This window comes from Microcaecilia unicolor, chromosome 6, assembly GCF_901765095.1.
Source record: "Microcaecilia unicolor chromosome 6, aMicUni1.1, whole genome shotgun sequence".
Taxonomy (NCBI): domain Eukaryota; kingdom Metazoa; phylum Chordata; class Amphibia; order Gymnophiona; family Siphonopidae; genus Microcaecilia; species Microcaecilia unicolor.
The window spans coordinates 337,571,882-337,587,328 of NC_044036.1; the positions used below are offsets into that span (position 1 = coordinate 337,571,882).

General features: G+C 43.9%; 1 protein-coding gene across 1 annotated transcript in view; it reads right to left on the reverse strand.

Annotated features, from left to right (window-relative positions):
* Window positions 1-15,447, reverse strand: part of SDK2 (sidekick cell adhesion molecule 2) — a 655,374-nt gene that overhangs the window by 120,298 nt on the left and 519,629 nt on the right. The window contains exons 10-12 of the mRNA XM_030208539.1: window positions 8,024-8,140; window positions 2,174-2,341; window positions 485-587 (exon numbers count right to left, since the gene is read on the reverse strand). Coding sequence (XP_030064399.1) covers window positions 485-587; window positions 2,174-2,341; window positions 8,024-8,140 — 388 coding nt within the window. The remainder of the gene's footprint in view (window positions 1-484; window positions 588-2,173; window positions 2,342-8,023; window positions 8,141-15,447) is intronic.

The window sequence follows — 15,447 nt, forward strand, 5'->3', positions numbered from 1 at the left end:
TAATACTTTGTACCATACTCTGTAAGCCGCACTGAACCTGCTATCGAGCGGGAAAGAGCGGGGTATAAATGCTAAAAATAAAAATAAATAAATAAATAAAATAAAAATAATTAAGAGTGATCTGACTATTATCAGATTGTGATGATGGGTTCACTGTCCTGGACACCTGTTCACCGGGAAGAGGACCTAAGGCCACCAACTCATTTTGCATTACGCAACCGGTTTTCAGGTGGGTAATATTTACAAAGCGTAGCTGGATTTGTACTGATGACTCACAGGTAGCAGGCTCTGTCATCCTGTTTCAATCCCCTGAGTCACTAACACTGCTTCCCCCCCCCCCCCCACACCCCCAAAGGAAAGCAAGAGTTTAAGGCATTGACAGCACCAGGGTAGATTAGACCAAGAAAACACCTAAACCGTACAGAATCTGAGATAGCAAAGCACAGAAAGGCTTGGAACGACACGATGAGCACGCGAGGCATACCTGATGCTTACACTGGGGTCATGGCTCACTCCACAACTCATGGAGGCCTTAGTTCCTTTAATTACACTCTGATCCTGTGGTGCGTCCATGATCCGGGTACGGGCTGGAAGAGACAAGAGAGCAAACACGAAATTCTCTGTGACTTGTTAAGCAATTGGAGCGATTTGCTGGGTTCTCTCTCTAGCCGGGATTTCCCAGGGGGCACAGGACCTTAGGTCCTCTCTAGGAGGTAAAGAGCAGATTTTCAGAACAACCTTCAATGCACATTGACCACCTGCAGTGTACAATTGCTTCTCATGGACATACAACTGGGACAGACTGACCAGGCAGAGGAGAATTAATATCTTCGAGAAAAGTTTGAAGAAAGAACAAATTCCCTCTCAGCACATGAGAAGGCTTAACATGAACACTTCAGGAGAAGACCACATATATCTGCTCTTGGTCCCTCAGCTACATAGTAAACTGTGTTACAGAAAATCATTAGCATCATATCTATGCTATTTGAATGTTCTAAAGCTTATTAGCTATATCATTAGCATTATGCTAATATTGTATTATATCCAGTGCATTTTTTCTAGTGAAAAAGGTGCCGGTACTCAAATGCCAGGCCACCCTTCAAGGAACCCACCCCCACAATAGCCAGGCCCCCTGCAACCAGTCACAGAATCTATGACAAGGCAGAATTGGTGTGTAGAGCCTGAGCTCTTTCATTAGAGGTCCATGGGTCAATTTTAGCAGACAATGGAAAAGGTGCTGGTACTCAAATGCCAGGCCACCCTTCAGGGGTGGGGTGATCACTGAGAGACCCACCCCACAATAGCCAGGCCCCCTGCAACCAGTCACAGAATCTATGACAAGGCAGAATTGGTGTGTAAGGCCTGAGCTCTTTCATTAAAACGTGGGGACCATGGGTCAATTTTAGCAGACAACGGAAAAGGTGCCTGTACTCAGTACCCCCAAGTCAGTGGTGTGCTGGAGCAGGCTCTCACAGGCTCTCGAGAGCCGTATCTTAAGTTTTTAAGAATTTTGGGAGCCAGTTCTCCATGGCTACTTTAACAAATGGATCCCAAAATGTGGGCTTGGGCCCCTCCTGAATTCTCTTGTACTTTGCTGGTGAGAGAGAGCCCCCTGTTAACAATTTACCAGCACACCCCTGCCCCAAGAACCCCTCAAAAAAAGCCCTGATTATATCTTTGGTATTTGAACTCCAGTGCTGTGAAATGTGTATATTTTTGAAACTGTTTCACAGTAGTTCTGTTATTAGGTTTCAGTTTACTGTTTTCAAGTTTACCTCATTTATTGTATATATGTTTTATTCTTGGTTATTTTACTACTGTTATGCTGTTAACAAAATTGTAAGTTTTATGTTAAATTGTACCTGCTGCGCACCGCCTTGGGTGAATCTCTTCATAAAGGCGATTAATAAATCCCAATAAATTAAGAACATATTTTGGAGTCTGAGCCTGTATTACACTGGTGGTAACGCCTCAATTCTTAACGTCAACTAGAAACACCCCACTGTGTGTAACCTTATCAGACCTCCTCATAGCTCTTACTTTAAGTACCCCAGTGGTCGCTATGCTTTAATCATGCATGGGATCAGTTTGCCTTTCTCTGATGAAAGACAAATGACAGGGACTTGAATCAGGACCTTCTCTCTCCCCCCCCCCCACCAGTATCCGTTATTACCCCACATGATGACATCTGCAGAGGCCTCGTCCACTCCACGTGAGTTGGTGGCCAAGCAAGTATAGGTGCCAGCATCAGAGAGGTGGGATGGACTGATCAGCAGGCTGCCGGACTCGAGCAAGGTGAAGCGAGGGATTTGGATAGAGCCACTGGCCAGGATCCGGTCCCCTACAATGGAAAGCAACAGAAAACCTGGGTGAAAATCTGGGGAGAGGGTTAACAATGCATTGGAGGGGATTAGAGACAAGAAGCCCCAGGAAGTGAATGACAAAGACATTTTTCGGATTTTCAGTCTGGCATAATGACCCCAGTATGAGCTTCTCTTCCAGACACCATACCATAGGTGACATATGAATTCTCCAAAACGGAACTCACCTTTAATGATTTTACACACTTCCTCCGCCTAGCTAAAAGTCACCTGCACCCTCAGTGAACCCAGAACGATTCAAAGCAATGGACAAGGTTAGAAAGTCTCTGCTTTGAGGCTCTTATGTCTATGTGCCAAGGCCCAATGGATAGGAGACCTGACCGCAAACTCGCTGCAACACACACTGTTATGAGCCATTGGGCCTGTGGAGTTCTTCTCTTCAAATAAGCCACGTAGTTGCCTACGGGCAGCCAACGTACATCAATTTGGAATTACCGCCCGGTAATTTCATTTTTTACATGCATCCACTAGGCGTGCCAAAAAATAATTTTTATTTTCTGGCATGCAGCGCTACTGGGCGGTAAAAGGCATAGACCATTACCGCCCGGTTAATGCGTGAGACCTTACCGCTAAGTCAATGGGTGGCGGTAAGGTCTCAGACCCAAAATGGGAGTGCAGCAATTTTCATTTTACCGCATGTCCATTTTGGGTCAAAATTTTAAAAAGGCATTTTTACACATGCACTGAAAAATGGATCTGCGTGCATCCAAAACACGCGCTTACACTAAGCATAGGCCATATTTCAGCGCACCTTAGTAAAAGGACCCCTAAGGGATCGATATTCAGTCAAATCACTTGTCCGCTGGCTGAAAGTGTGACTGACATCAGTAATTTAAAAAAATGTCATAAATCATAATAGGTTTCCCGTGATCTGAGGTGATCTTACAGCCATTTTGATTCTTCCCAGGTGAGTGAATCAAGCCAAAGAAGTGAAGTGGAGGAGTAGCCTAGTGGTTAGTGCAGTGGACTTTGATCCGGGGGAACTGAGTTCGATTCCCACTGCAGCTCCTTGTGACTCTAGGCAAGTCACTTAACCCTCCATTGCCCCTGGTACAAAATAAGTACCTGAATATATGTAAACCGCTTTGAATGTAGTTGCAAAAAACCTCAGAAAGGCGGTATATCAAGTCCCATTTCCCCATGTGTGTGCCTCAATGCTGCCATCAGAGGCCCACGACATGTTGAACCTCTCAGCTCCCATTCAAGGAGTAGTGTGTGTCTTTAAATCTGACTAATGGGGAGTTGGGCAGCGGGGGTGGTGGCTCAGTGGTACTGCTACGCACTGCTTTGTGAGAAAATCGGCCTTGATTTCTAGGTTCAGGTCTTCAACTCCCTGGTTCAGCCTGGGCTGGGGTAACCGCAGAAGGAGGACTCACAATTATTGGGGAGGGGGGGGGGGGGGGAGATCCTATTTATTGTATACCAGTTACAGGCAGTAGCTGGGTTCAGGGCCCCTGACTGCAGGGTGCTGAAAGGAACCCTAGTCCTTGTTCCAGCTACAGACTGACATTACAATGGCTGGACAACTAGTCTAAAGTAATCTTGGGAGGGTGTGAGTTAGAAACCGGGGGGGGGGGGGGGGGGGGGGGGGAATCACCAGGTAGTTGTGAACAAAGGCTCAGGTCCCAGAACCTAGGCCTGGTTCTGAGTGGGAAACCCAGTCAGAGACCTTAATGACTTTCTGGCCAAAATTCAAAACCATTTAACTGGCCAGGAACAGCACCTGGCTGGTTAAATAGTATTTAGCTGGCTATATATTCAGCGAAAGATGGCCGGCTGTCTCCCACTGAATATCCCCTGTTAGCGCTTAGCGGACAGCTGGTTATATCAGCGCCAATTTTCAGTTGCATCGTCAGCTACGTCAATAGCAGGTCTATCTTTGGCCACTATGAACTTAGCTATCCCAGCGCTGAATGTCCACTTGGCTGGCTGTGCTCCTAGCGGCCAAAGATAAACGCTTTCCAAAAGGGGGCATGCGATGAAGCTGCAGTGTGGTGAATTTAAAATGAATCGGAGGAAACTGTTTCTTCACTCAACGCGTAGTTAAACTCTGGAATTCGCTGCCGGAAAAGGTGGTTAAGTCGGTTAACTTAGCGGACGTCAAAAAAGGGTTGGACGGCTTCCTGGAGGAAAAAGCCATAGAATGTTATTGAATGGACGAGGGAATAATACAGTATTTCTAGGATGGGCGGGACAAATTGCTTATTCTTTTGGCCACTGTCGGGGACAGGGTGCTGGGCTCGATGGACCCTTGGTCTGTCCCAGCATGGCGATGCTTATGTACTTATGTAACATTCGAGCTTAGCGCTGATCGCAGGAGGCAGCCTGAATATTGAGCCCCTTGCGTGGAGTGCAGCCTGTGGAATGTTGTGGCAGGGAAGGGGGGACATTTAGAGCAGGATTTGGATTAAATCTGTATCGGGGGGGGGGGGGGGGGGGGGCAGCAATAAAACTGAAGGCCTGGGGGGGAGGGGAGGAGCAGGATTCTGTCCTTTTACTGCTGGCAAAGTGCAGACACTGTAACACAGGAAATGGCAGCAGATAAAGACCTGACCAGTCCATCCAGTCTATACCATTGGTGTACTGTGCAATCCTTCCGTAAACTGGCCCCTTTTCAGAGTTTTTCATGCCGTGTGTGTTCCTTCTGTAAATCAGATTCTTTTCCAAGTTTCCTGCGCACTGCTTGTCAAGGCCAAAAGTAAACCGTCTAATGCCAGGGATGGGAGCAGGAGAAGGTGAATTATTTCCTCATGAATATTGATAGAACCACAGAATTTGTCAATAATATGCAGGAAAAGTTAATCTGAAAATGAGATTCTGCTGACTTTAGAATCACAATGACGGGTGCCACCAATCTGCCTCCTCGCCACCTGCTCGTTGATTCTTGGTACTGAAAACTTAAAACTTCAAATTCAGGTCTTATCTGCTCCAGTTCAGACTTTGCAAGGAATAAAAAAGTTAGGGCAACTCTTATCTTTCCAGAACGCCTCTTACAGAGCCTCAGGAGGGAGGGTGGGGGGATGTCCACATCTCTTCTCCTTGGTGTGAAGTTAGAGATTCCATGTTGAATTTGGCAGATCTCAGATAGTTCAGGGCAGAAGTAGTCAGCTGGCTGAGTGAAGCACATCCTTCCTTAAGATGCCAAATGAGACACTCCCTGACCAGATGTTCAGCCGAAAAATTAAACAGCAGGTCTAAAATAGTACTCATATCAAACGTGAGAGAGGGAATATGCAGAGCAAAGTGGCAGAAGAGTAAGGTGCAAGAGCCAAAGAGATTTTCGCTGTTTAGATGCTGTGAATTTATATTATACATTAGGCAAGACGCCCTGCTTCTCAGGTTGAATGATCCTGAGGACTCGGTTCTAATCTCAGCTCTGCCACTTACCCTCTGCATGATTTGGGCATGTCATTTTGAGGGTCATTTACTAACAGTATGTGCTAATTATCGTCATTAACGTGTTATTTGCTGCAGATCCGTTTTATTCAGTGTCACTAAAGGGGGGAATTCTTACCATAGTATATCATCAAGAGTCTTATATTCCGCATATTTCATAGGATTGTACGCGGATTACAACAGAGTAAACGTCAACAACAGAGGGAAATTACAACGTAAAATTATACATCATTTTAGTCTGTTATTGAGATGGGTATGGGGAAGCCACTGCTTGCCCTGGGATTGGTAACATAAAATGTTGCTACTCTTTGGGAATCCGGAATCTTGCTACTCTTTGGGAATCCGGAATCTTGCTACTCTTTGGGATTCCGGAATCTTGTTACTCTTTGGGATTCCGTAATCTTGCTACTCTTTGGGATTCCAGAATCTTGTCACTCTTTGGGAATCCGGAATCTTGCTACTCTTTGGGATTCCGGAATCTTGCTACTCTTTGGAATTCTGCCAGGTACTTGTGACCTGGATTGGCCACTGTTGGAAACAGAATATTGGGCTAGATGGACCATTGGTCTGACCCACTATGGCTATTCTTATGATCCTATCATTAAAAAGTGCACATAACATCAGTTAGAAAAGATGAATGTTTTAAGGGTTTTCCGAAATAAAAAAAATAAATGGCCCCCAAAGTTATGTGCCGGGAAGATCTGCGTTAAACTAGTATTCTGCAAAGGGTGCTCTGAACAGACTGCCCTTTACAGAATTCTAGCTTAGCGTGGATCTCAAACCTAACTTTGGGTTATGGCACTTCAGCCTGCTGCGACCTGGTATAAATTCTTGGTGCAACTAATGGGAGTTGGGATCGTAAATGACCTAATTTGTGGGAATGACCTTAACCTGCCTATGCCCCTCCCATGGTCACTCCCCCTTTTAAGTTGTGTAGGCACATTTTAGAGAATAGGGCACAAGGCTGATCCACACGTAAACGCAAATGATAGCCAATTAACACCAACTGTTGATTGTTAATGGCTCATTAACTAATTAGTTTACGTGGGGATCAGGGGTCCACGTCCAACTTTGGGCACCTGTAATAGAATCCGGGAATAAATGACTATAAGGGGCATAATCAAATGGGGACGACCATCTCTAAGGGCGCCCATCTCTAAGGACGTCCCAGCGAAGGGGCGAGGAAACCCATATTATCGAAACAAGATAGGTGTCCATCTTTTGTTTCGATAATACGGTCGGGGACACCCAAATCTCAACATTTAGGTCGACCTTAGAGATGGTCATCCCCGGTTTTCGGCCATAATGGAAACCGAGGACGCCCATCTCAAAAATGACCAAATTCAAGGCATTTGGTCGTGAGAGGAGCCAGCATTCGTAGTGCACTGGTCCCCCTAACATGCAAGAACACCAACCAGGCACCCTAGGGGGCACTGCAGCGGACTTCAGAAATTGCTCCCAGGTGCATAGCTCCCTTACCTTCCGTGCTGAGCCCCCCAACTCCCCCAAAACCCACTCCCCACAACTGTACACCACTACCATAGCCCTAAGGGGTGAAGGGGGGCACCTACATGTGGGTACAGTGGGTTTCGGGTGGGTTTTGAAGGGCTCACATTTACCAGCACAAGTGTAACAGGTAGGGGGGGATGGGCCTGGGTCCGCCTGCTTGAAGTGCACTGCACCCACTAAAACTGCTCCAGGGACCTGCATACTGCTGTCATGGAGCTGGGTATGACATTCGAGGCTGCCATACAGGCTGGCCAAAAACATTTTTAATTTTTTTTTTGGGGTGGGAGGGGGTTGGTGACCACTGGGGGAGTAAGGGGAGGTCATCCCCAATTCCCTCCGGTGGTCATCTGGTCAGTTTGGGCACCTTTTTGAGGCTTGGTCGTGAAAACAAATGGACCAAGTAAAGTCGACCAAATACTCATGAGGGACGCCCTTCTTTTTTCCATTATCGGCCGAGGATGCCCTGTGTGCGCAAATTCAAATTGGTGACAATTATCAGTCAATTATTGGCACTAATTAGCCAATTTACTTGGGTGCACATCTAGGATCAGCGCTCAATTTTGGGCACCATACACAGAATCCAGGGGTAAATGCTTCGGAGCAGGAACCTGTTGAGTGCGTGGCGTTCTGGGTCCACAGACAGAATTTTCTTCCACTCAGTACATGCCTCAGTGTCCCAAGTCTCCCATCTACCAGGACCCCTTTGACTTTTCTACCCCCCCCTCCCCTTACTTTACCTTTCTGCCAAGTGATTGCAGGTCTGGGGGCCCCCGAGGTATCGCAGCTCAGAACCACCGCCATGCCATCAATCACCGTGCTGTCTGACGGTCCCTTGGTGATGTTTGGAGCGATGCCTGTGGGGAAAGAGGGACACTTTAACTTCACTTCCTTACTTTTTCTCATTCTCTTTCATTCCAGGCTGTTTCCGCTCTGATACATCGCACGGGCCTGGATACAACCTCCCTCCTGTACCAATCCTTCTGGGTATTCCATGTGTTGAAATTGTATCTCTTCCTTTGGGTTGTTACATTGTTTCATGCCTCTTTGATTTTGATGTTTTTGTTTGTTTTGTTTCAACTCCCCACTTCATCTATTTTCTTGTAAACCGCTCCAGCAGTTTTTAAATGCTGACTGCCGTGGACAGAATTAGGCCCCAACATTCAATGCTAGGCTGTGTCCGAGCACCGTCATTGAATATCGGAGTCTGACTGGATGGAAGGGACTTATGTAGGTCCCAGCTAATACTCATTCATGACTTATATAAGATACTTATAAAGTCTTAGCCAGGGTTACCATATTTTGTCCCCCCAAAAGGAGGACACATGCCCCACCCCCACACCAGCCCCTTTCACACCCTCGCTCCACCCCCTGTCACATTTTCCCCTCCCCTCTGTCACACACCCCGTCACCCCCCTCCCCTTACCTTACTACTGCCCTGGTGGTCTAGTGACCCTCTTCGGGGCAGGAAAGAGCCCCCTCTTTCCTGTCCGGAGCGCTGCCCTGCATGCATCCTTCCTGTTGGTGATCTCAGTGCTGATTCAAAATGGCCACCAAGAGTTGAAGTCTTGCGAGGTCACGTCAACTCTTGGTGGCCATTTTGAATCAGCACTGAGATCACCAACAGGAAGGATGCATGCAGGGCAGCGCTCCGGGCAGGAAAGAGGGGGCTCTTTCCTGCCCTGAAGGCGGAAGAGGTCACTAGACCACCAGGGCACTAGTAAGTAAGGGGTGGGGAGGCTAGCAATCTGCCCGTTTGTCCAGAAATCTGGACAAACGGGCAGATTGGCAAAACCCACCTGGTTGCCCAGACATGTCCTCAAAAAGAGGACATATCCAGGTAAATCCGGACATATGGTAACCCTAGTCTTGGCTGAATGTCAGCTGGGACCCACATAAGTGGAGACCACACAGCAGTACCGCAATACTACCAGCAGAGGTCATGAGTGGCTATTTTCATTGAGGAAAAATGAGGGGCAGGATCGAAAATGCAGTCAGATCTGGAGGAGACTTTCAGATCCATCTTTAATGTGAAGAAAAAGAAAAAGGCAAAATTCCTGGGCAGGATAAGCCAAGGCACCAGAGGATCCAGGGATATAGTTGACTGAGTAAAAGCCCGATCCTCTGGATTTAAGGTGATACAGTATAGATTGGATTTGACGGATCTGGGGTATCCAGATTTGATCTGTGTCCCTATATTCATGTTTCATTGGTGTTATTAGTGCTAAGGGAAGAGAGGTAATGTTAATTGTCACTGCTGTGTTCCGCCCACTCTTCCCTCGATTTACTTGGATTCAGATTGATGGACCTGGTTGGGTAAGAGCTGTTTTTTGTTACAGGTGTCAATGTTTGGAATATTAGCGTATAGCGTGTATATGTCCACTTAAGACAGTATAGTTGTGTATACATGTGTAAATGCTATTCAGCAAATACCAGCTTAACGTACATGACACATATTTGCAGAATACATTTAAACATTCTGGTTGGAGATACTGTGTTTTGAAAGTTTTCAACATTTCATGTGTATCCAGATTATTTATTTGTGAGTTTTATTTTGGGGTAGAAAGTGGTCTTTCATTTTGCTCCCTACAGTAGATGTTGCCTTTAGCGTTTCTTTTTTTCTAATTTTTGGTCCTTTATTCTGTAATTAGTGAGGCTTGGTCTGTGTTCTGTGAGCGACCAAGGCGAGAGATTTTGCTGGCGTGTCATTTTGTACATGGATCTATAGGAGTCTGACTGGTCTGACTTTTCCTATAGGAAGCATATTGCTGTTCCGTATATTCACTGCTCATAAAGCAAAGTTGAGGGATATTTGCCACTGCAGTAATTATTTTGCAGGATACTGTGATGAGTGTTGAGAGGTTGACCAGACTCAAGTCTACTATAATGGCAAAGTTTAAGTTATGGGATAATACAACTTAATCTGAAAATGTCAGTGTTTCCAAGGTTACCATAAGTGTGTAAGTGGTTTCTGTTGATGCAGGACAGGCTGTTTACTTAGAAATCCACTATCAAGTGATCTCTAAAGCATTATTTAGGATTATATCAAGCACTACTCCAACCTATATGACTAGTGCCCCCCCTCCCCCGAAATGTCAGGTCTGGAGACATGAATCACTTTGAATAATTTTTTCCAGGACTGGCTCACACCCTATACTGCAGTGATAGCTTTGGGAAAACCAAGAACCCCACTCTGCTGCACGACTTGTATTCCGCCAGTGTCGCTAAGTTCGAATTATCCCTCTCCTCAAGTCACTTCATTGTCTCCCTATCCATTTCTGCATACAGTTCAAACTCCTCTTATTGACTTACAAGTGCCTTCACTCTGCAGCTCCTCAGTACCTCTCCACTCTTATCTCTCCCTACACTCCTCCCCAGGAACTCCGTTCACTGAGTAAATCTCTTGTACCTGCACCCTTCCCCTCCGCTGCTAACTCCAGACTCTGTTCCTTTTATCTTGCTGCACTATATGCCTGGAATAGACTTCCTGAGCCGGTACGTCAAGCTCCATCTCTTACCGTCTTCAAATCTAGGCTTAAAGTACACCTTTTTGACGCTGCTTTTAACTCCTTACCCTTACTCACTTGTCCAGTACCCATGTTTTAACACTCCCACCTTAGTAATTCCTTTATCGCTTAATTGTCCTGTTTGTCTGTCCTAATTAGATTATAAACTCTGTCGAGCAGGGACTGTCTCTGTTGGAATGTAATTGTATTTTACATGCATTGACTGTCACCTATTATTTCTCTGTGATTACTCTGTGACCTCTGATGTGAATTACTTAGAGAGGTCACACAGCTATGCAACTTCCTGTGGGGGTTAGATGCAGCAGATGCAGCACATGGAGCACATGGAGCTCATGATCTCTCCTAACCTGAGAGGATCTATGGTGGTGTGAGCATCCATTACCATCTAAGCACATGGAAGGAGCTGATAATACAAATGTATAGTAATATGTATATATAAGCCTGTCTGATTATAATCTAACTACAAACTGTGAGTAAACAGATGTTTTGTTACTTCAACTTTAAAGTGACTCAGCAGTGAATTATTCAGGGGTGAATGAGAGAGAGATGAAGAAAGAAATTAACATTTCTAAAGCTGAAGCTGTGTGTACTAAAATCTGCTAATTATTTACTACAAATAATCCAACAAAAGGGTTATGGGCCCAGGGTCCAGGAATTGAAAAAGAAGAGAAATATTACCAGGCAGAAAAAAAGGCCACATTTTTCTCTTAAGTTTTAAAGGAAAGATTCAGTCTGTCTCTCTCTCCCCCCACACAGCAGACAGAAGGCTAAGAAAATGGCTGAGGGAAGAAATTCACCATTTTTCTATTCTCTCAAGGTGCCTAGATTAACTGAGTTTAATTATCGGCAGTGGGAACTAAGATTCATATGTCTCCTTCGAGCAAAAAGATTAAATATATGCTTAGACCAAGACAGAACAGCTGAAAATATGGCTGAATGGGACAATGCAAACTATTATGTGAAGTGCATGCTTTTGGAAGCTCTCTCAGAGAAACAAGCCATATTAGTGGAGGGAAAAGATACACCAAAGGACATTTTATATAAACTGAGAACTATGTATGCAACTACATATGCAAAGCAGCAACCAATTTGGCTGGCAGAGTTGAATGAAACCAAATTAAGGGATAAAAGTAAATGTAATGATCACATTATGCATCTTATGTCTTCATTTCAAAAGTTAGAACTTTCTGGAATTCCCATGTGTGATGCATTGAAAAGAGCATTTCTTTTTACCTCACTATCAAAGAAGTTTGATGTTTTTAGGTCTGTAAATGAGGCCATTGAAGGGCAATCTTTTGAACAGGCAACATCAAAACTAAGGCAGGAATGCATAATAAATGATTCTGAGGAGATGTGTTCTCAAAGTCAGTCAGAGAGAAATGAAACAAATTTCTTGGCAAAGAACAGAGGAAGGCGGAGCTATGGGAAAACTCCACCCAAGGGCAAGCTGATTTGCTACTCATGTGGAAAGGAGGGACATGTATCTAAATGGTGTAAGGAAACACAAAACACTCCCTCTAGCTCACCTAAGCCAATGGAACTAAAGAATTTTCAAACCAGGAAATGTATGAAGGACAAAGATAAACACAAGGGCTTTCTAATGGCAGAAAAATCTTTGACTATGGTAAATAATAATTCAAATGAAAGTACTTGGATTTTGGATTCAGGGAGCACATGCCATTTAACCAATTGTAAGAATTTCTTTCAGGAAATGTGTCCAGAGGAAGGTATTCTTAAAACTGCAAACGCAGGAACTGCTAAGATCCAAGCAAAAGGTATTGGATTCTTAAAATGCAAAGTGTCTAATGAAGTTAAAGAAATTCCTGTAAGTGATGTCTTGTATATTCCCCAAGCAGTTTGCAATATGCTTAGTGTATCTACATTAGATAAGAAGGGATTTGTGATTCATTTTGAAAACAGTAAGTGCACAATCTCTAAAAATGATGAAGTGTATGCTGAAGCTTTTATGCATAATGATGTTTATAAGCTGAACATTTCAGGTGAAGCCTCACATATGGCGCAAGTAAGGAAGAATGATGGTAAATGTAGTCTGGAAATCTGGCATCGCCGCCTGGGACATCGTGATTGTAAGGTGATCCAGGATCTTTACAGTAAGCAACTGGCCACCGGCATTCAGATAAGTGCAGATGCTGGTAAAATGGAGAAATACATAGACTGTGTTACTCAAAAAGGTGTGAGACCCTCATTTCCTGCATACACAGGAAATAGGAGTAATAAAGTGCTGGACTTAATACACAGTGACTTATGTGGACCGTTTAATATCCCATCATTGGGAAATAACAGATTTGTGCTAATATTCTTGGATGATTTCTCTAGATATTGTGTGGCCTATTTGCTGAAAGAGAAAAGTCAAGTCACAGACATGCTGAAGAAATACGTAGCCATGGTGAGCAATAAATTTGAAAGAAAACCAAAGGTTCTTCAGACCGACAATGGTGGTGAGTTCACTTCACAAAGCATGCGCACATTTCTAGAACAAGAAGGCATTCAGCATATCACAACAGTAGCTTATACACCAGAGCAAAATTCTGTTGCAGAGAGAAAATTTAGGTCACTTGTGGAAATGACCAGATGTATGCTGTCAGATAGCAATCTCCCTAAAAGACTATGGGGGGAAGCCATTCTCACAGCAGTGTACCTACAAAACAGAATGCCAACTAAAGGCGCTGAGCGCACACCACATGAGACATGGCATGGTAGGAAGCCAAACCTGTCACACATAAGAACATTTGGAAGTACAGCATATGCTCATGTACCAAAGCAAAGAAGGCATAAGCTGGATTCCACAACAGAAAGGGGCATTTTAGTTGGCTATGCTCCAGGACACAAAGGATATAGAATTTTGAATCTGAAAACTGGCATTGTTGGCATAAGACATGTTACATATTTTGATGAAAACAAAAGGGTTGATAAAGGCTGGATTATCCCAGATGAGCCTTATCATCCAGAATATGAAACTAGAACCATAATAGACATGCCAGTGTATATAAATGCCATACCAAGGCAGATGTCTGAAAGCAACTCATCTGTATCTAACGAGGAACAGGCAGAGGAAGCAGACACAGAAAGGATCATTGAAGAAGACAGTACAGTTGGAGAAGGGGAATCAATTGGAGAAGGACTCTCAGATTTTGAGGATGCGGAAAGGTCAGACCAACCTGTTGTCAGACGCTCATCCAGGGAAAACAAAGGTGTTCCACCCCCAAGACTGTCTTACCTAACAAAGTCAGCAGAAGCTCAAGAGCCCTTAACATGGGATGAGATTGAGAAAATGCCAGCAGAAGAAGCTGCTGAATGGCATAAAGCTGCACAAGAAGAAATTGATGCATTGGATAAAAATAATACTTGGATTCTTACAGAATTACCTCCTGGCAAGAAAGCTATAGGATGCAAATGGGTATTCAAGTTAAAAAGGAATGCACAAGGAAAAGTGGAAAGGTATAAAGCCAGATTAGTCGCAAAGGGATATCTTCAAAAATATGGAGAAGATTTTGATGAAGTGTTTGCACCTGTAGTGAAACACACGACAATCAGAACACTTCTGAGCATTGCAGTCTCAAAAGGCATGCAAGTCAAACACATTGATGTGAAAACAGCGTTTCTTCACGGAGATATAACTGAAGATTTGTACATGGAACAGCCAACAGGTTTCATAAATACAAAACAAAGACAGCTAGTGTGTAAATTAAACAAAGGTCTTTATGGATTAAAGCAAAGTGCAAAATGTTGGAATGAAAAATTGCATGAAATATTGACAAATTTAGGATTTAAGCAAGGTGAAGCAGATAAATGTTTGTACACTAGGTGCACAAATGGACAATATGCATACATTTTAGCTTTTGTTGATGATCTGCTCATTGCAAGCAAAAGTGAGCAAGAGTACAAGGACATTGTAAAGTGTTTAAACCTCAATGTTGAGATAAAAGAACTTGGTAATGTGTCATACTATCTTGGTATAGAAATTGAGAAACAAAATGATGGTTCTTATCTTCTAAGCCAGAAGCAGAAAATAAATGAGCTTATTGAAAGTTTAGGTATGCAAGATGCCCAAGTTGTAAGCACTCCCATGATCACTGATTTTCTGAAGGATGAAACAGTAAGAGAACCTTTACCAGATAACATCCAATATAGATCAGCCATAGGTAAGCTTTTATATCTAGCTACCACATACAGGGCTGATATAGCAAATGCAGTAGGAATTTTGAGCAGAAGGGTCAGCTCACCTACCAAATCAGATTGGACTGCAGTTAAAAGGATGGTAAGGTATTTAAAAGGTACCATTGATTGTAAATTAAAGATTTCAGCCAATAGTAATCCAAAACTAATATGTTACTGTGATTCAGATTGGGCAGGGGATCATTCTGATTATAAATCCACAAGTGGATATGTGTTTATGTATGGAAATGTACAAATTTCATGGGCCAGTCATAAACAAAGTATTGTGAGTTTGTCTTCTACAGAAGCTGAATATGTGGCCGTATCGGAAGCGTGCAGAGAACTGATGTGGATTGAAAAACTTTTGCTGGATTTCGGAATAGCTGAAAAGAGACCAATCCAGATAATGGAAGATAATCAGAGCTGCATCCGACTGTCACAGAATGACAAGGTTCAGTCAC